This window comes from Aotus nancymaae, unplaced genomic scaffold, assembly GCF_030222135.1.
Source record: "Aotus nancymaae isolate 86718 unplaced genomic scaffold, 86718_ANA_hifiasm-v0.15.2.pri h1tg000076l, whole genome shotgun sequence".
NCBI lineage: Eukaryota > Metazoa > Chordata > Mammalia > Primates > Aotidae > Aotus > Aotus nancymaae.
The window spans coordinates 21,200,602-21,221,710 of NW_026988491.1; the positions used below are offsets into that span (position 1 = coordinate 21,200,602).

At 47.5% G+C, this 21,109-nt stretch overlaps 1 protein-coding gene across 5 annotated transcripts in view; it reads right to left on the reverse strand.

The window, feature by feature from the left end:
- Window positions 1–21,109, reverse strand: part of CERK (ceramide kinase) — an 84,533-nt gene that overhangs the window by 26,526 nt on the left and 36,898 nt on the right. For all 5 annotated transcript variants that reach the window (XR_010339407.1, XM_012449447.3, XM_012449446.3 and 2 more), the window contains 4 exons: window positions 14,067–14,180; window positions 13,252–13,374; window positions 3,809–3,934; window positions 1,460–1,523 (listed from right to left, as the gene is read on the reverse strand). Coding sequence is in view for 4 of the 5 variants with exons in the window: in XM_012449447.3 (XP_012304870.1) it covers window positions 1,460–1,523; window positions 3,809–3,934; window positions 13,252–13,374; window positions 14,067–14,180 (427 nt within the window). In the remaining variant the exon portion in view is untranslated. The remainder of the gene's footprint in view (window positions 1–1,459; window positions 1,524–3,808; window positions 3,935–13,251; window positions 13,375–14,066; window positions 14,181–21,109) is intronic.

The following is a 21,109-nucleotide window of genomic DNA, read 5'->3' on the forward strand; positions in this document are numbered from 1 at the left end:
TGAATGATCATTTCAATAAATATTCACTGCAATTTATAACACATTATCACAGATTCCAGATGGAACAGGGAAGAAAACAAAAAGCCCACCAATTACAAGGCAATTAACTACAGGGGAATAGCTAAATTCAAGATGAAGAATGAAATTGTAATCATAAAGAACAGTGTAGAAAGAGCTGGACAGACTTGAGTACATGAATTTGAAAACTTCTACTGGCAAAAAATAATGCCATAAACAAAATTAAAACACAATTTCAAAACTAGCAAAAATACTTACAAAATCAGAATATAAATATGAATTGCCTATTATTTGTTGGATAAAAGAACAAATGACTGAAATTATGGCCAACAGAAGAAAATGGGCCAAAGACCTAAAAATCAATTCAAAGAAACCAGATAGCCAATAAACATATTTCTTAAAAGATCAGAGATTTTCATATGTCGAATTAGCAGAGAAATTTTATAGTGATAATACCTAACATGTTGGCAAGGACAGTGAATGTACTTTGAGAAAGAACGTAAGTTGGCCGGCGTGGTGGCTCACACCTATAATCCCAGCACTTTGGGAGGCTGAGGTGGGTCGGGTGGGTCACCTGAGGTTAGGAGTTCCAAGGCCAGCCTGGCCAACATGGCAAAACCCTGTCTCTACTAAAAATACAAAAATTAGCTGGCCATGAGTGGCAGGCACCTGTAACACCAGCTACTCAGGAGACTGAGGCAGGAGAATCGCTTAAACTTGGGAGGCGGAGGTTGCAGTGAGCTGTGATCGTGCCATTGCACTCCAGCCTAGGTGACAAGAGCGAAACTCCACCTCAAGAAAATAAAAAAAAGAAAGAATGTAAGTTAATAGAATCTCTTTTGAAAGCAATATGGCAGTACATGGCAGAGATTTTAAAATGTTAATCTCCTATGACTAATTTCATTTCTAGGAATTTACCTTAAAACATGTAGATGTATGCAGAGAGATGTATGTACAAGAATGCTATTCTAAGAGCGAAAATTGGAAAGAGCCTGAACATCTACAAGTGAGAGACGAAATAAATATGGTATGCTCACATAATGGAACGTGATAGACGCATTAAAAATAGTACTTTTGGGAAGTCTTCAGGAATTTCTGGGAAAAGAAGAATCCCAAACTGTAAAAATGACAGCATCTAAACTTTCTCGATAATGTGCTTGATTTGTTTGTGTCTACACAGTGCCACATAAGCACGTCTTGTGAAAGGCCGAAAGGAAACAGAAGCAGCAAACAGCCATTCCTGCCCAGTCGGGGAGGAGCCCGGGACTCTGCACTTTTCTTTCCTGCCTTTCTATAAGAAGTGTGTTTACTTTTACAATTGGTTGTGGGCGTGGGAAAGGGGGTGGGGAGGGGCAGATTCAGGAAAGGGAGCTTTGGAAACACAGAGGTGGGCAGAACTTTTTCACTAACAATTGACTTAATCCCGATGCTGCTTACTCACCCGTCGTATTTTTCCATGTTGATCTCATACAGGGTCTCCTTCGCCTGATTGGCATGCTCAGTAACTGCAGGGGAAAAATCGCATCACACAGTTCATACTCACATCTGTGAGTCCCCATGTCAAATAAAAGGCAAAGAATCCATTCTTTTAAAATGAGTTCCTGTAACATCTTGGGGTGGTGGTGGGGGGTGGTTCCTAGATAAAATTCCTTCTTCAATCCTACGTTCACTCTTATAGGACGGAATCAGGCTGACCTTCGTGGACGTGAACACGGGCCTCTCTTGGGGCACAGTCTACCAGATAAGATGCAGCGTTATTGGCATTTAATTGCCAGCAAATAAGAATTTCTTTGAAAGAGATTACATCTGTTTCATACGTTTTCCTTATTATATAAGTTACTTTCAAAACTGTAGACTATACCAAAATGAGGTAAGAAGATAATGTTAGTGCAGGCTCTGCACCTGACGTCAACTTCTGCTGAGTGTGCTGTACACACAATTTTGTATCCTTGTTTTCCTGTCATATCCCAATCGCCTTGTTATCATTAAAAGTTCTTTGTAAAGACCCTCTGAAAGTGCAACCTAACACTCCTTCAGATTCACCACCATTGTATGTTTATGTCTCTTGTTTGGGGGCATTTAAAATTGTTTTGTGGCTGGGTGCAGTGGCTCACGCCTGTCAGCCCAGCACTTTAAGAGGCTAAGACAGGCAAATCACCTGAGGTGGGGAGTTTGAGACCAGCCTGGCCAATGTGGTCAAACCCTGTCTCTACTAAAATACAAAAATTAACTGGGCATGGTGGCACATGCCTGTAATCCCAGCTACTCAGTGTTATGTATAAAATTTTTCCTTTTGGTGTCCCAAAGAAAAATTAGTATTGGGACAAAGGATTTCTCAGCAAAGCAATTCTTTTTACTTTCTGCAGAAAGGGTACTCCCGTTAGCAATTTTGCCACAAGAGTACAATGAACAAAGGAAAGCAGACATATTTATTTCTTACACACTTGGGGTCGTCCTTACGGCTGTGTCTGATCTCCATTGGCTGGAGCCAGACCTCACAATCTAAACTAAAACTCAATTGGCTAGTAACTTGAAACTTTTCTAAACAGGTAAAAGCAATGGAGAGCTGGGACATGCCTGTGAGCACACCCAGCATGGATATTTTGGTTAAAGTACAAGGACATAGAATGTACTACGTGCCTGTAAGCATGTCTAACAGCTACATAGGATAGGGCTACTAGCAAAAAGCAAGAAGTCTTTCGAAGAAAGTGTTTAAAACAAACTATTATTTCTAACACTTATGAATTTTCCTTAAACAAGAAGGGAAACTTCAAAGAGGAACTTTTCTACTTCCCACATCGGGAAGCTGAGGCATGAGAATCGCTTCAACCTGGGAGGTGGAGGTTTCGGTGGGTTGAGATCATGGCACTGCACTCCAGCCTGTCCAGCCTGGGTGACAGAGCAAGACTCCTTCTCAAAATAAAAATAAAAAGAAATAAAGTTGTTTCCAGTGCTTTACTATAATACAAACAGTGCAATGGACCGCTGTGTGTATCCATCTCTGTGCACTTGACTGTGTCCTAGGAAAGATTTAGAAAGCATAAAATACTGGGCAAAAACGCCCTCATTTTTCAGGCTCTCAACCCACATTGCCAAGTGAGTTTTTCACATCGCTTCACAAAACACGGTCTCTCCCCACCTTTCCACATCCAGCACTTGTACTGTGCTACTTACTATACTGTGCATTCTGAATATCCCTTACTGATGAGATTATTTCTAAGACTTACTCATCCTTTATGTCTCCTCTTTTGAGAATTTTCTGTCCGTAATTGTTGCCCTTTTATCTTCCTAGGGTTTGTCTTGAGCTTTCTATGCTGAGACTTGGATGGAAAATACTAAGTTATTTATTTTATATTCTTCCCATTGTGGTATGTAAAAAAAACCTTCTATTTTGTTTAAAATAATTTTACAGGATAAAAATCTTGGGCTGGGCATGATGGTTCATCCCTGTAATCCCAGCACTTTGGGCGGCCAAGATGGGTGGATTGCTTGGGCTCAGGGGTTCGAGACCAGCCTGAGCCACATGGTGAAACCCTATCAGTACAAAAAATACAAAAATTCGCCAGGCATGGTGGCACACGCTGTGGTCCCAGCTACTTGGGAGGCTGAGGCAGGAGGATCATGTAAGCCAGGGAGGCCAAGGTTCAGTGAGCCATGACTGCACCACTGCACTCCAGCCTGGGCAACAGAGTAAGACACTGTCTGGAAAAAACAGAAACTTCTCTAGTGACTACACCTGAATCACACTCACACTTACTTCTACACAGTTAATATAGAATGTGTGCCTTACCTATGATGTCAGTGGTGATGGAGGCTAAGGTGAACAGCGGTGCCACTTTTCTTTCATATATCCGCTTGCCTTGTCCTTTTCCTCCAAATGGATTGATAAATACCAGCAAATGCTTCGGTCTGGACGCTGCAAGACAACAACAACATGTAAATAACAACAAAAATTAAAAAATCAAAATTAAGAAGTCTGTTATTGGACAAAAATCAAACCATGAGGGTTTTAGAATTCTGATTAGTGATATCTGATATAAAGTGTTTTTAAATCTTAAAAAACAATAACAAAGGGTTTTCTGATCTATGAAAAGGGAAAATCAACAGGCTGTCCAACTGGGCATGTCAGGTGTGGGAAGTGGAAAACTTCCTCTTCAGAGTTTCCTTTCTTGTTTAAGGAAAATTCGCAAGTGTTAGAAATAATTTAAACACTTTCTTCAAAAGCCTTCTTGCCTTTTTGCTAGAAGCCCTACCCTATGTAGCTGTACTACTATGTACAGGCACGTAGCACATTCTATGTCCTTGTACTTTAGCCAAGATGTCTGTGCAGGATGTGTTCACAGGCATGCCCCAGTTCACAGCCTGTGCCCCTTCCTTATTTGGACTTCCTGTTTTGCTCTCCATTGCTTTTACCTGTTAGTTTCAAGTTGTTAGCCAATCGAGTTTTAGTTTAGATTGTGTGGTCTGGCTCCAGCCAATGGAAATCAGACACAGCAGTAAGGATGACCCCAAATACATAAGAAATAAATATGTCTGCTTTCCTTTGTTCATTGTACCCTTGGGGCAAGATTGCTAATGGGAGTACCCTTTCTGCAGAAAGTAAGAAGAATTGCTTTGCTGAGAAATCCTTTGTCCCAATACACATTTTTCTTTGTGGCACCAAAAAGAAAAATTTTATACATAACATCCTACATCATGAAAGTCCCGTGAACTCAGAATTCTGACTGAGAAGACTCTCTCTGTTCTGAAGGGTGCTGTAGGGTGCACCTCCTGGGGGCAAACTTGTGCTTCTGCAAGTGAAGGACTTAAGTGTGCAGACAGCAGGAAGAAGGAAGCAGACGTAGGGAAGAGTCTTAAGAGAAGCGGACAGGCAGGCATGGAAAGAGGAAGCCACACAGGGAGGTGCTCGCAGAGATGGGAAGACAGAAGCCAATGGCTTCCTTGACCTCATTTCAGTCCCTCCAGGGGCCCTGCCAGACTCCCATGCCTGGGTTTCCTCAGTCACCCCCATTTTCTTATCACAACTTCTACATTTCTGTGTTGGTGGGTTCATGCAAATCTGCTACTTAAAAGAACATGTTTAACTAACAAATCAACAAAAGTAACAAGATGGTACCTGCCCAAGAAAACTGAAAACCTAAGTCCATATAAAAACCCAGACACGAATGTTCATCACAGCATTATTCCCAACAGCCAAGAAGCAGGGACGCCCAGACGCTGATCACAAGAAGAACAGATTGAGATGCAGTCCACATATCAACGGAGCATCCTTCACTCATGAAATAAGCGAACTACCTGTGCACAGTCAACGTGCATCAATGTGAAAACAGTACACAGAGAGACTGATGCCTTCCGCCCAGGAGCACACGTTACACAGTCCCACGTACATGAAGTTTGAGAGCAGGCAAAACAAGACAACACCAGCCTGGTGGTTTCCTACCTGATGGGGAAAGATCATGGGAAAACTTCTGGGGTGACAAAAGCATTAATGGGCTTGAATTACAAAGGTATGTGTGTTTTAAAATTCACTGATCGAAACAGGATTTCAGCCAGGCACAGTGGTTGACGCCTGTAATCCCAACAGTTTGGGAGGCCGAGGTAGGAGGATCGTATGAGCACAGGAGTTCAAGAACAGCCAGGGCAATAAAGTGAGACACTGTCTCTATAAAACAATCAAAAAAGTTAGGCTGGGCTTGGTGGCTCATGCTTGTAATCCCAGCACTTTGGCAGGCTGAGGCGGGCGGATCACTTGAGGTCAGGAGTTCAAGACCAGACTGGGCAACATGGTGAAACCCTGTCTCTACTAACAATACAAAAATTAGCTGGGCATGGTGGCAAGTGCCTGTAATCCCAGATGCTTGGGAGGCTGAGGCAGGAGAATCACCTGAACCCGGGAGGTGGAGGCTGCAGTGAGCCAAGATTGTGCCACAGCACTCTAGCCTAGGTGACAAAGTGAGTGAAACTCTGTCTCAAAAAAAAAGTTAGCTGGGTGTGGTGGTGTGTGCTTGTAGTCCGAGCTACTCTGGAGGCTGAGGTGGAAGAATCACTTGAGCCTGGGAGGTCAAGGCTGCAGTGAGCTATGATCATGCCACTGCACTCTGCACTCCAGCCTGGGCTAAAGAGTGAGACCTCACTCCAGAATCTACAAATATTACAAAGAAAATAAAATAATTTACTAATAAATTCAGGTCAATAAACCCATAAACTTGGATGAAATGGATAAACTCAAAAAACAAAATTTGTCAGAGATATCAGAAGAAACAGAAAATCTAATAGTCTGACAGGTAATAAAGACACCAAAGGTATTAATTAAAACTTCCCACAAAGAAAACTCCAAGCCCAGATGATTTCACAACTGAATTCTTCCAAACATTTTTTTTTTTTGAGACAGAGTCTCGCTCCGTTGCCAGGCGCCAGGCTGGAGTGCAGTGGCGCAATCTCGGCTCACTGCAACTTCCGCCTCCTGGGTTCAAGCAATTCTCCTGCCTCAGCCTCACGAGTAGCTGGGACTACAGGTGCACGCCACCACGCCCAGCTAATTTTTGTATTTTTAGTAGAGACGGGGTTTCACCATGTTGGCCAGGATGGTCTCGATCTCTTGACCTTGTGATCCACCCCCCTTGGCCTCCTAAAGTGCTGGGATTATAGGCGTGAGCCACTGTGCCTGGCCCAAACTTTTTTTTTTTTTTTTTTTTTGAGATGGAGTCTTGCTCTGTTGTCAGGCTGTAGTGCAGTGGTGCAATCTTGGCTCACTACAACCTTTGCCTCCTAGGTTCAAGCGATTCCCCTCCCTCAGCCTCCCGAGCAGCTGGGACTACAGGCACATGCCACCACATCCGGCTAATTTTTTGTATTTTAGTAGAGACGGGGTTTTGCCATGTTGGCCAGGATGGTCTCAATCTCTTGACCTTGTGATCTCCCCGCCTCAGCCTCCCAAAGTGCTGGGATTACAGGCATGAGCCACGGCACCCAGCTTCTTCCAGCCCCAAGATTATATGAACTCTTCCAGGGAACAGAAAATAAGAAACATGTATGAACTCTTTGTGTGACGCCACTGTGACCTTGGGAACAAAATCAGACAAGGACATTATCAGAAAGGGGCTGACATTCACAGACATTCCTCCCGTGAACCCATGTGCAAAAATCCTAAACATAATATCAGTATGTGAAATCCAGTGATATACAAACAGAGTACTACATCATAACCAAAGAGGTCTGTTTATTCCAGGAATGCAACAATGAGAAATTAATGTAATTCAACACATTAACTGAAAAAAAAAAAAGAAAATCATGCAATCATCTCAATAGATGCAGAAAAGGCATCTATCAAATTCAACACCCCATTCTCCACTTAAAAAACTAAAACTCTCAGAAAAGTAGGATTAAAAGGAAATTCTCTCTTAACTCTGATTTTTAAAATCTATTAAAAACCTAAGAAACATTAAAACCTTTCCCTGAGCTCAGGACTGAGACGAGGATGCTGCTGGCACCCCTCTGTTAGTCCAAACCAGGGCAAAAACATAAGGAAAAAAAATAAAAGAGAGAAGAATTACGATGGAAGAAGCAGACCTGTTCTTATGCACAGCTGACATGATCGTGTTTGTCAAAAATCTAAAATAATCATCAAACTATTAGCATCAATAAGTGAACTTTGCAAGGTCATTGAATACAAGGCGAAATACACAATTCTATCACATTTCTATACACAAACCATAAAAAAATAAACAGTGCAGCAGGGAAAAGACGTTCCCAAAAATGGCACAAGATCAAGCAGATGCTTATATTTAATGAAAATAAAAGGCTGGGCATAGCGGTTCATGCCTGTGTCCCAGCCACTTGGGAGGCTGAGGCAGGAGGATCACTTGAGCCCAGTAGTTCAAGGCTGTAGTGAGCTATGATCACACCACTGCACTCCAGCCTGGGTGAGAGAACGAGACCCTGTCTCAAGAAAATGAATATTTATAGGCACAGACATTCAAAAAAATGAATACATAAAAAGAAAAAGGAAAATGAACCTTGACTGCTCACTTCACACTGTATACAAAGATGCATTCCAAATGGATTACATAGATCTGAATGTGAAGCGGAAAACAATAGCTCTTGGAGAAGAAAACGTCTTCACGACTTTGCAGTGGACAAAGATGTCTTAAACTGGACACAACCTTACCAGAAACTTTTTTAAAATCATAAAAATAGGACGAGCATAGTAGCTCACCCTGATAATGTCAGTGCTTTGGGAGGCTGAGGTGAGAGGATTCCTTGAGCCTACGAGTTTGATACCAGCCTGGGCAACATAGTGAGACCCCAGCTCTATGAACAAATTTTCAAAAAATTAGCCAGGCATGGTGACAGGTGCCTACAGCCTCAGCTACTTGGGAGGCTGAGGCAGAAGCATTGCTTGAGCTCAGGAGTTCAAAGGTGCAGTGAACTGTGATTGTGCCACTATACTCCAGCCTGGGCGACAGAACAAAACCCATCTCTCTGTATTTTATTTTTTTGAGATGGAGTTTTGCTTTTTTGCCCAGGCTGAAGTGAAAGGGCACAATCTCGGCTCACTGCAACCTCCACCCACCCTGGGTTCAAACCATTCTGCCTCAGCCTCTCAAGTAGCTGGGATTACCGGCACCTTTCACCACACTCGGCTAATTTTTGTATTTTTAGTAGAGATGGGGTTTCAGCATGTTGGTCAGGCTGGTCTCAAACTTCCAACCTCAGGTGATCCACCCACCTCAGCCTACCAAAGTGCTGGGATTACAGGTGTGAACCATCGTGCCGAGCCAAGACCCTATCTCTTAAAAGAAAAAAAAAAAAAGAAACGAGATTGAAGGCAAGTTACAGAATGTAATTCATAAATTCAATAAAAGATTCAGATCCACAATATGTAAACAGTTTCTATACATCATTAAGAAAAAGATAGAGCCGCATGGGGGCTTGCACCTGTAATCCCAGAAATTTGGGAGGCTGAAGCGGGTGGATCACCTGAGGTCAGGAGTCTGAGACCAGCCTGGTTAACATGGTGAAACCCAGTCTCTACCAAAAATACAAAAATCAGCCGTGTATGGTGGCACAAGCCTGTAATCCCAGCTATTCAGGAGGCTGAGGCAGGAGAATCGGCTTGAACCTGGGAGACGGAGGTTGTGGTGAGCCAAGATTGCACCACTGCACTCCAGCCCGGAAAATAGTGAGACCCCATCTCAAAAAGAAAAAAAGATACAACCGGCCGGGCATGGTGGCTCAGGCCTGTAATCCCAGCACTTTGGCAGCCCAAGGCAAGTGGATCACTTGAGGCCAGGAGTTCAAGACCAGCCTGGACAACATGGTGAAAATACTCCTCTACTAAAAAATACAAAAAATTAGCCAGGCATGGTGGTGCGGGGAGGCTGGGAATTGCTTGAACCCCGGAGGCAGAGGTTGCAGTGAGCCAGGATCGTGCAACTGCACTCCAGCCTGGGCAACAGAGCGAGACTCTCTTAAAGAAAAGAAGAAAGAAGGAAAGAAGGAAACAAGAAAAGAAGGAAGGAAGGAAGGAAAAAGAAACATCCAAATAGAAAAATGGACAAAGGACTTGAACAGATCCTCATGAAGGGGGATATCCAATGTCCTATAAACATATGAATGTGTTTCTCAGCCTCATTAACCATTAAGGAATGCAAACTACAACCATAATGCAAGGCTACTAACACTCACCACCACGGCTGAAATGTAAAGGTGGGGCTGAGATGTGGGGCAGCCAGAACTCCTGCGCCCTGAGGGTGGAATGCAGGCTGGTAGTGTCTGCAGAAGTCAACACGTGCAACAGACACATACAATCCGGCAACTCCAGTCCCAGGTATGCACCCAGGAGAAATGCAGACATGCCCTAAAACGTCCGCAACACTACTGCTGATGGCCCGCATCAGGAAGCTAGCCAAAACATCAGCCGCAGTACCATAGGTGAATAAATGGCTGTGCCATTCACATCACAGAATGCCACACAGCCCAGAGAAGGCACAAACTACAGCCCCACACAACAGCGTGGAAACTTCACAAGTGCAACATTGAGCCGAAAGCCAGGCGGAAAAGGGTTCCTACCGTATGATTTGATTTATGTCAAGTACAGCAATGAACCTAGTTGCTGAGAGGTCATGGCAGTCATTCCCCTTTGGGGAGTAATGACCACAGGGACATAGTAGGGAACCCTGGGGCTGGCAATATTCGGCTCTTTTATTTGTGTGCTGGTTACACAAGTGTGCTCAGCGTGAAAATTCACCCAGTGCACACTCAGAACCAGATCCTCCACGTCTGTGACATACCAATAAAACACTAACACGGCCTGTAATCCCAGCATTTTGGAAGGCTGAGGCGGTTGGATCACTTAAGGTCAGGAGTTTGAGACCAGCCTGGCAAACATGGTGAAACCCCCTCTCTACAAAAAAATACAAAAATTAGCCGGGTGTGGTAGCTGGTGGGTGCCTGTAATCCCAGCTATTCGGGAGGCTGAGGCAGGAGAATCGCTTGAACCTGGCGGGCGGAGTTTGCAGTGAGCAGAGAGCACACCACTGCACTCCAGCCTGGGTGATGGAGTGAGACCGTCTCAAAAAACAAAAAGAAAACAAACAAAAAAACCCCCACTAAAACAGATAACAAGGTTAGAAATTAAAATTGTAGAGTAGCTGAAAAATAGAATCATATATAATTTTCAGATACAAGTGGACTATATCAGATGCACAACTGTATGGGTTTTTCTGTGAATTATAAAGATGAAAATGAATCCACATTCTTCAGTGGGAGGCAGGGTTCAGAGGACTTTCTCTTGGAGTCTGCGCTTGTCGGATTAAATCTGGAGTCCATTCACCCAAAGTCTCATGAAAACAGGTTTGGGCCAGGTGCAGTGACTCGCACCTGTAATCCCAGCACTTGTGGAGGCCGAAGTTGGTGGATCACCTGAGATCAGGAGTTCAAGCCCAGTCTGGCCAAGATGGTGAAACCCTGTCTCTAAAAAATACAAAAATTAGCCAGATGCGGTGGTGCATGCCTATAATCCCACCTACTCGGGAGGCTGAGGCAGGAGAATCGCTTGAACCTGGGAGGTGGAGGTTGCAGTGAGCTGAGATCACACCACTGCACTCGACCCTGGGTGACAGAGCAAGACTCCATGTCACAAAAACAAAAACAAAAAAAAAAAGAAAAAGAAAAAGGAAAAGACAAAAGAGGTCGGGCGCGGTGGCTCACGCCTGTAATCCCAGCACTTTGGGAGGCCAAGGCGGGTGGATCACGAGGTCAAGAGATCGAGACCATACTGGTCAACACGGTGAAACCTCGTCTCTACTAAAAATACAAAAATATTAGCTGGGCATGGTGGTGCTCGCCTGTAATCCCAGCTACTTGGGAGGCTGAGGCAGGAGAATTGCTTGAACCCAGGAGGTGGAGGTTGCGGTGAGCCGAGATCGCGCCATTGCACTCCAGCCTGGGTAACAAGAGCGAAACTTTGTCTCAAAAAAAAAAAAAAGAAAACAGGTTTGATGGGAGGAAAGGGAGAAAGAGAGCAGGACGGACAGACAGGGGGAGTTGAGAGACAAATGGAGGTGAGCAAGGCGGGAGAAACAGATGTACTTTTCTGAACACCCCAGTGCGGAATGACACGCACAGGAACAGGCCTTGTGGTGGTTTTAGATGAGAGGACTGTCAGGATGAGCTTGTCATAACAACAGGTGGTGGAGGCCAGGTCCCCTGGGATTAAACAGGGAAGTGTGGAAGTGCAGGTCCTCCCACCCCAGTGGTAATCAAGAGAAGGGCTCTTTCAAGCAAGGATGCTTCTCTGAGGCAGATATACGGGAATGTCTTCTTTTAATAAACTGAAATTCACTTTCTTGATGTGGGTGCCAAATTCATTCAAATATATAAAACTAACCTAAACGCATGCCAATTTCTATTCTACCGGTGAAGCCTAGCCTGAGTTGGCAAGACTGTGTATTGGGTGAGCTCAGTGGCTCACACCTGTAATCCCAGCACTTTGGGAGGCTGAAATGGGACAATCACTTGAGCCCAATAGTTCGAGATCAGCCTGGGCAATATGGCAAAACCCTGTCTCTACAAAAAATGCAAAAAAATTAGCCAGGCATGGTCGCGCACACCTGTAGTCCCAGCTACTCAGGAGACTAAGGTGGGAGGATCACTTGAGCCCAGGAGGTGGAGGTTGCAGTGAGCTGAGATCATGGCACTGCACTCCAGCCTGGGCAACAGAGGAAACCCTGTCTCAAAAAAATATTGTGTCTTAAGGTTGTACTCAAACAACATGAAATAGTGTTATGAATACAAAATGAACATCTACCGCTTTTGTGTGTGTGTGTGTGTACCAAATTTTCCTTTTTTTAAACTTTTAAGTTCACAAGTACATGTGCAAGTTTGTTATATAGATAACTGAATGTCATGGGGGTTTAATGTACAGATTATATCTCTACCCATCCTACCACTTTTTAAGGGTGACAGTCTTGTTACTCAACATGCAGTAACTAACCCACCAGGCTGCAGGCTCCTACGACGTTTCAGATGTGGACACATCCCTGACCAGGCGCAGTGGCTCACGCCTGTAATCCCAGCACTCTAGGAGGCCAAGGTGGGCAGATCGCCTAAGGTCAGGAGTTCGAGACCAGTATGGCCAACTTGGTAAAACCTCGTCTCTACTAAAAATACAAAAATTAGGCATGGTGGCGTGTGCCTGTAGTCCCAGCTACTCGGGAGGCTGAGGCAGAAGAATCACTTGAACCCAGGAGGTGGAGGTTGCAGTGAGCCAAGATCATGCCACTACACTCCAGCCTGGGCAACAGAGCAAGACTCCGTTTCAACAAAACAAGAAAAAGATTTTTTAACAAACATGTTGATACATCCCAGACAGATACGAGGTATATTCCTCCATGTGCCCAGTTTAATTCCCACATTCACTTTGAATGTAAAAGCTATTACCATCCCGACTCCCAGAAAGAGAAATTGAGGCTCAGAAGGGTAAGTGACCTAACCCCATGCCTCCTGGCTAGTGAGCAGGGGGCTAGACTCCACGCCAGGGTCCCGGCTGTGGAGCCCATGTTCTTTGCATTCACTGGGCTGGTGCACTAATGAGAAATTAAGTCAGCCTGATTCATCAAGTCCAGCTGGGGTGTGGCCAGCTGCATGAAGGGAGAGACATCAGGAAGATCACCCAACCGGGCAGGCACCTGCCCCCACGGCCATCCTGTCTCAGTCCAAACACACACATACTCAGCTTCTCCAGCATCTCCCGCAGGGTCTGCAGCCACAGGTGACACAGCTGCTCCTCTGGGCACCAGAAAGTCACCTGCGCCCACTTCCAGCGGTGCCGTCTTGCTCTCTTCACACAATGAACTGCACAGAAGCAAACACGCTCGTTAGTGCAAGCTTTGCGGTGTCACTGACGATACCTCAAGCGAATACCCACCAAATGCAGCTAATTACAGGTTCCTAACTCGGATTTCCCAAGGGTTCTCTTCCCTTCCAACTAGTTAGTAATTACTGAGGTATATTAGCAAAACATCCTCTCTTTCAAACCTTTTAAGTCACATAAAGAAAATAAGAGAAAAGGGCCGGGCACAGTGGCTCACGCCTGTAATTCCAGCACTTTGGGAGGCTGAGGTGGGCAGATCACAAGGTCAGGAGATCGAGACCATCCTGGCTAACATGGTGAAACCCCATCTCTACTAAAAATACAAAAATTAGCCAGGCATCGTGGCACATGCCTGTAATCCCAGCTACTCAGGAGGCTGAGACGGGAGAATTGTTTGAACCCGGGAGGAGGAGGTTGCAGCGAGCTGGGACACGGCCAGTGCACTCCAGCCTGGGCAACAAGAACTAAATTTGTCTCAAACAAATAAAAGGGAAAAGATGACCATTAATGAAAACATTAACAAAAGGCAGCCTTTGGAAAAAAACATTAGGAAGATTTCATAAGGATAAATCAATGCATTGAGCTTGTTAAGCGAGTGACAAAATAGTTCCGTCTCGTGTAATCTACATAGAATTAATGAAGATTGTGGGAGAAGACATTTAGGCTCTATCACCTGTAAAAGCATAAGGCTTTTCCATTTTCTGCCATTTCCCACTGCTGTGATGTTTCCCGTGAACGTCTGTTTCCTCAACCGCGATGATCTCAGATACAGGCACAGAGCAGGCATCTGTAAAAACACCACATCCTTCCGTCAATGAATTCGTCAGAATCCACACAGGTAAAAGAAGTCCAACTCCAAAAAGCTGAGAACATTCTGCTTTAATATTATCATTAGAAATCCAGGCTGGGTGTGGTGGTGTGCACCTGTAATCCCAGCACTTTGGGGGGCTGAGGAGGGGGGATTGCTTGAGCTCAGGAGTTGCAGTGAGCTATGATGGCACCACTGCACTCCAGCCCAGCCAACACAGCAAGACCCCATCTCCAAAAATAAGAAAAATAAAAAAATGAAAAATCCCAAAATAAAAACAAGGTTATACGTCACTTTTAAACTCCAAGCTAAGTAGCTATGGGCAGCTCAATGTTACCAGAGAGTGGGATGTTTTATTCAGCAGAGTCACCAAATGGAACCTGCAATTTTGCACACGATTTGCTCAGCCATTCAGGCAGCAAATGCTGACCGTTCTGGGCCAGCTACCGTGTTAAATTTGGGGAGACATGCTCAAGACACGGCCTCTGTCTGCAGGACCGTGTCTGGTTAGGAAATCCAAGTGGGAAGGAGGCACAGGACAGGACCCGGGACAGCTGGAACCATGGAGCGCGCAAGTGAGGCAGAGCCCAAGTGTGGCGGGACTGGAGTGGGTTAGGGGAGGAGACAGCGGGGACTTGCAGGGACTCAGGGGATGACAGCACAGGACATGCTCCCCGCTGGGAACCAGGAAGGGTCGATTCCACCCAAGCCACCTGGGGAATGTTCGTTCGGTGGGCAGCTGTAATTACAGGACTGCACATCAAAGAAAGTTCTGGGCTGGGAGCAGAGCCGTGGGAGGAGACGGGTAACTAAAGCCAAAGGCCTGCAAGAACCTGCCCAGGAGAACATAGGATCGAAGATAGCAAAGCCACATCTGAGCAAGCTGGCTTCCAAAAGCTTATTCTAGAACTACTGTTAGGGAGGAATGATATATTCTTACACAGAAGAACCTTATAATTTGTAGTTAGCTTCCTAGGTTGGCTATAAAACCTGCAATATAGCTAAAATACTGTATTTTTGCCGTACATTTGTAGTAATTTTGCATCATTTTAAAAGTTGCTGCCTCTGGAAATCAAGTTAGAGGAGTCTAGGAGGGCAGTGTCCAAACTGGGCTTTTGAACACTGCAGAAACCTTGAAAGCCCAGTAGTGGGGCCTCCTGACTCCTCTGAAGTGGAGCAGACTTGTTGGGGAGGTGGTACAGAGGAAGAAGTCTGGCAGGAGGGGCGGAGGTCTCAGGAGCTGTCTGTGCAGCCTGCTCCTGGGTATAGGAAGTGGGGTCATAGGATGTGGGTCCAGAGTGACTCTCAGGGCCCCCATCTTCCAGTGCCCCCACCTGGGCCACCCTCCTGGCTTCCCTTTTTTTTTTTTTTTTTTTTTTTTAGATGGAGTTTTGCTCTTGTTGCCCAGGCTGGAGTGCAATGGCACGATCTCGGCTCACTGCAACCTCCACCTCCTCGTTCAAGAGATTTTCCTGCTTCAGCCTCCCAAGTAGCTGAGACTACAGGTGCCCACCACCATGCCCAGCTAATTTTAGTAGAGACGGGGTTTTGCCATGTTAGCCAGGCTAGTCTTGAACTCTTGACCTGAGGTGATCCGCCCACCTCAGTCTCCCAAAGTGCTGGAATTACAGGTGTGAACCATGCTCCCGGCCTTCCCGTCTTGCCCTCGTGGCCGTGACTCTAGAACACAATTTCCACCCACTTCTTATTCTGCCCTCCCTAGGACCCCAGATCCCGATGCTCCAGGCCTCTCCCCACTCTGCAGCTCGGCATCCACACAGGACAGCCACATAGGCTCCCTGGGCATCCTGGACACCCGCACGTGGACCAGCTTCCCTGTCTCCGCCGCTAGCCTTCCGATGCAGCCCCTCTCGTCTGGCACGGCTTGCCTCCTTAACCATCCCCTATTTCTTGCCCTCCCGGTCCTGCCGGGATGTGACCATGGCACTCAAACCCTGTGACTGCACCTGACGCCCTGGCATCCTCTTCCTACGAGACAGAGCTAATGCCAGGCCTCTGCAGCTCCGGGACCCAGCATGGGCCAGGCTCGGGGCAGGGTTCCACGACCCAGATGGTTGAGTCAGGGATCCGCCACCTACGGATATGACAGTGCACACTGCAATCTTCCTAGACTGCTGAGAGCAGACCTCAGGACCTCCCCGTGCCTGAGGATAACCACAACCATGGCTGTCTGATAAGAAGCCATGTTCCGAGAGTCAGCGGTCAGGTCAGTTCCCCAGCATCTGGTCGACCGGTTTAGGAAGCGACACAACACGCAGCACGGAAAGGTATGAATGACTCCAGGACAGTCACCTGAGTCTACAGGTTACTAACTTTCAGCCTTGCACATTCGGTCCGACAGACTCCAAGAGCCCATGATGGGACTCACCATGCTGACCAGGCTGCAGGCCATGCCATGCCAGGGGTGCCAGCCCGAGGCCAGGCAGTCCACGCGGGTCCTGCTGGAAGAGCGACACAAGTACTGGGGCAGGGAGGTGGCGGGGACAGCCTCACCGTCAGGGTCAGGGTTCAGAGGGTTCCCCTCAGGTGGAGGAGGGTGTCTTGGGGCAGGAGACAGGAAGAGGCAAAGGCCGCTGGGAGGGAGAGGGTGAGTGGCTGCGAAGCGGGCAGCCATTCTGGGTGGAAGGACGATGGATCCCACTTGGGTACGATTCTGAATCAAACTACAAGTGTTCGGGACAGGGCAAGAGACAACAGATGAAGGACACCCTGGGGCGAATCTAGCACCTTCTGCCACACTGGACCTGCAGCAAGGTGCACCTGCTCCTCAGGCGAGAGAAAAAGACAAAGATGCCAGCAGGGGACATTAGTTTACACACACGTTCCTGTTACACACAGATTAATGAATGGCATTATTGTCGCTAAAAAGGGACAGAAAAGTTAATAGAGGAATAAAATTCAATCTTGTCTGCACAGCTTTATTGAGGAACGTCAAGAATAAGAATACAGGATGGACACAGTGGCTCACGCCTGTAACCCCAGCACTTTGGGAGGCCAAGGCAGGTGGATTACTTTAGGTCAGGACTTTGGGACCAGCCTGGCCAACATGGTGAAACCCTGTCTCTACCGAAAATACAAAAATTAGCCAGGTGTGGAGGCAAGCTACTCAGGAGGCTGAGGCAGGAGAGCTGGTTGAACACGGGAGGTGGAGGTTGCAGTGATCCATTTCCACTTAATGAATAGTAAACACATTTTCTCTTCCTATGGTTTTCTTAATCATGTTTTCTTTCCTCTACTTTATTGTAATAATACAGTATATAATTCAGGCCACATAAGAAATGTGTTCACCAGCTATTTATGTTATCAGCAAGGCGTCCAGTCAATGGTAGGCTATTAGGAGTTACATGCTGGGGGAGTGAAAGGTTTCCAACTGCACGGGGCTGGGGCGGTGACCCCCACGTTGTTCAGTGGTCCGCTGTACTGGGTACGGCTCAGGACAAGGGCTTCCTCCTGACTCAGGAGACCTGGAGTGGTGTGGCCAGGGCAGGAACGCATGACCCAGGTCTCGACGCGGGCATGGACCTGGCGTGGCTTCAGCCTCCAGCCGGCTGCTGTGTTACTGTGGGTACGCCACTGAGCCTGGAGCATGGCTGTCACGCAGGTGGAACAATGAACCCCACAGAGGTTTTAGGAGCTGGAATAAGATAAGGAGTGAAAACGTTTCAAGCACAAAAATGTCCAATACATGGAAACTTCCTTTCTTGTCAAAAAGGCTGGGCTGGAGATGGAGGCTCTGCCTCCCTCAGGCAGACCGCGGTCCCTGTGTTAAGCTGAGGACTCCACAGAGTGAGATGCCCCAGCCTGCGGCACTCACCCCTTCTCCCACTCTCCTCACCTCGGCGTGTCACAGCACTATGCCCTAGTCTTCAAAACTCTGATTTCTAATTAGGAGACAAGGAATGGGGCCAAGAATCTGAGCAAACAGACAGCAGCTCCCTGTAGGGGCTCAGGAAATGCTCGCCAGGGCCCACTGGTTGGAGAGCTGGCACCTGCTCATCTGACGGTCATGTAGAGGGTGGGGGGCCACCGGGGACTGGCACACAGTTCTGGAGGACGAGGACGGTCCTCTAGAGGCAGAAGAGCCGCCCTCCGAGGGTCAGTCTCAATGTGCCGCCTCCCGACGGCATCCCTGCACAGCACGTGGTGTATGGACACACCACAGCATCCTCGGGAGAAAACACACCAGACCCGGGCGGACAGACGCCGTGGAACATCTTGCAAAGGGCAGAAGGTGGAGATTTGCAGCACTTTCATATTCTTTTGCTGACACAGATAAATTCTCCTGTGCGAGAGGCCCCATGGTGACTCATGTTGACATGCGGCGAGCTCTCCAGTAAAGGCAACAAGCAAATGGCCATCCAGAAAAATCAAACGCCACGCCAGCGAGTGAGCCTGGTCCCCCCGTTCTCTGGTGGCTCGTGCATTTGCTGGCTCCTCCTCTCCAGAGCGCTGCAGCGTTTGCCGCAGTCTGGGCAATCCCTGCTGGTGCAGCTGAGAGCATGCTGACTTCCAGCATCTTCTTTTTCAGTTCTGTTCTCTGTTTTTTAGTGCTTGCTGTGATCCACTGAAACTAAATTTATTTCATGCTCGTGACTCATAGATGAAAACAGTACCTGCTGACAATCAGCTTTGATGCTAGAAGTTCCTGGATTCAACTGAGCCACAGGCAGTGGCCTCCCGTCCAGCAGGAGGGTCCATGGGTTTCCCGTGTGTCACAGGAGCACCAAGCATCTGCCAGTGACCCTGGTGCAGGTGTGTGAGCACGCTCATGGCAGGGCAGGGTCAAGGTGGCGGCACACGCCGCTCCGGGCCCCGCACAGCCATTGGGAGGGCACAGGCGTCTTTCGCCTCTTGGGGATATGCAACAAGAACAAGAGCAAGTTCACAACCAAGGGCGCAGCTGTCCCCAGGATCTTCACTAACGCAAGCTGCCACGTGAGCGCCGGCAGAGGGGACGGGGTGAGAGAGCAGGCCACTGCCCAAGTGCAGCATGGAAGTCTGTGGCTCACACCCACACACACTGCGGGGAATGCTGAGGCCCAGGAGAAGTGGCACGGGCCACATCGATCTCCGCATGCCTGGCCTGCTTACACTTCGAGCAGTAGGGGCTATCCTGGAGAAGAAGACCCAAGAGACCCGAGTGGCTGGGAGTCCTGATTCCCCCTGCAGTTACATGCGACGCAAATGCGTGTTTCCCTGGCAACCCTGCTCAATAAACACGAGCCCGGTGAACATCTGACCTTCATTAAAAATTAAAGTGAGTGCTTGCCTCTGCCAAGGAAGACCAAAAACCAGCCCTGCCCGCCACTGCCAGAGAGAGCCCAGAAATACCACGTGCAACAAACTCAGAGAGTGGTCAAACTGTCCCCTCCCCTCCCCGCCCACCACATCCACCCTGACACAGCTCTTCGTGGGTTTGATACACAGATGGAAGGTGGGGGAAGCCAGAACCCACATGGCGCCCATGGGTCAGCCCTGAGCTGCAACTTCTCCAGATACGACTGCACATCTGTGTCCCCAGCTCCCGTCTCCGTGGCAGCCGCTGCTGTCACACAAGGATGTGCCCAAGTTTGGATTTTATTTTTTTATTTTTTTGAGACAGAGTTTCACTCTGTAGCCCAGGCTGGAGTGCAGTGGTGTGATCTTGGCTCAGTGCAACCTCTGCCTCCGGGGTTCCAGTTCAAGCAATTCTCCTGCCTCAGTCTCCCGAGTAGCTGTGACTACAGGCATACACCACCACGCCCAGCTAATTCTTGTATTTTTAGTAGAGACAGGGTTTCTCCATGTTGGCCAGGCTCGTCTTGAACTCCAACTCCTGACCTCGTGATCCACCTGCCTTAGCCTCCCAAAGTGCTGGGATTACAGGCGTGAGCCACCATGCCTGGCCTTAAGTTTGGATTTTTATGTGAAACCTTCTGATTGTAAAATGTTACAGTTTTAAAAGGAAAAGAAAAACCATGCAAATCAAACAAAGAAAAAAATCTGTGGCCAAATTTCACCCAAAGACCTTTGATCTGCAACCCCCAATGAGGTTGAGCCATGGTTATTCTGACCGCATGAGATAACGAAGAAAATCTCATAGCAAGCCCCCAAAGTTCATGTGCTGGGATAAGGTACCTTCCGATTATAACTTGCTGCAGTTTCACGTCATCAAATGTGTTCTCTGACCCTTGTCAGCACACCATCAGTAGCCACCAATGTCTCTTCTTCTTCTTCTTTTTTTGAGACAGGTCTTGCTCTGTCACTCAGGCTGGAGTGCAGGGGTACAATCTCAGCTCACTGCAGTTCAACCTCCCAGGCTCAAGCAATCCTCCCACCTCAGCCACCCAAGTAGTTGGAACCACAGGTGTGCGCCACCACACCCAGCTATTTTTGTTTGTTTGTTTGTAGAGACGGGTCTCACTATGTTGCCCTGGCTGGTCTCTGACTCCTGGGCTCAAGCGACCCACGCACCTCAGCCTCCCAAAGTGTTGGGATTACAGGTGTGAGCCACTGTGCCCAGCCTTCAAACTTCTAGGGACACATCTCAAGTAAACAGTGTCTGTTCCCTGTGGAACACCCCTCCCGCCCAAGAAATCCTTCCTCTTCCTAACGTCCCATGATGCCAGCCTGAGGGTGTCGTGGTCTGCCTGCCTCACTATCAGGCAGGGGCCTGCTCAGCACCCCACAGGACCACCCAAGGTCCAAGGGCTTCTGAGCATCCTGCACGCGCCCACCTGGCCCTGCCACCTCATGGCTCCTTAGCACAGATGCTCTGTTGGCATGCACGGGAGGCCTGAGAATGCCACTTCATTCCTCTGCTGTGGCACGTCAGCGGGCACTCACCTGCACAAGCCATTCTGCGGCCAACACACGGGATTGGGCTTTTCCCGTTAAGCCAGGAGGTT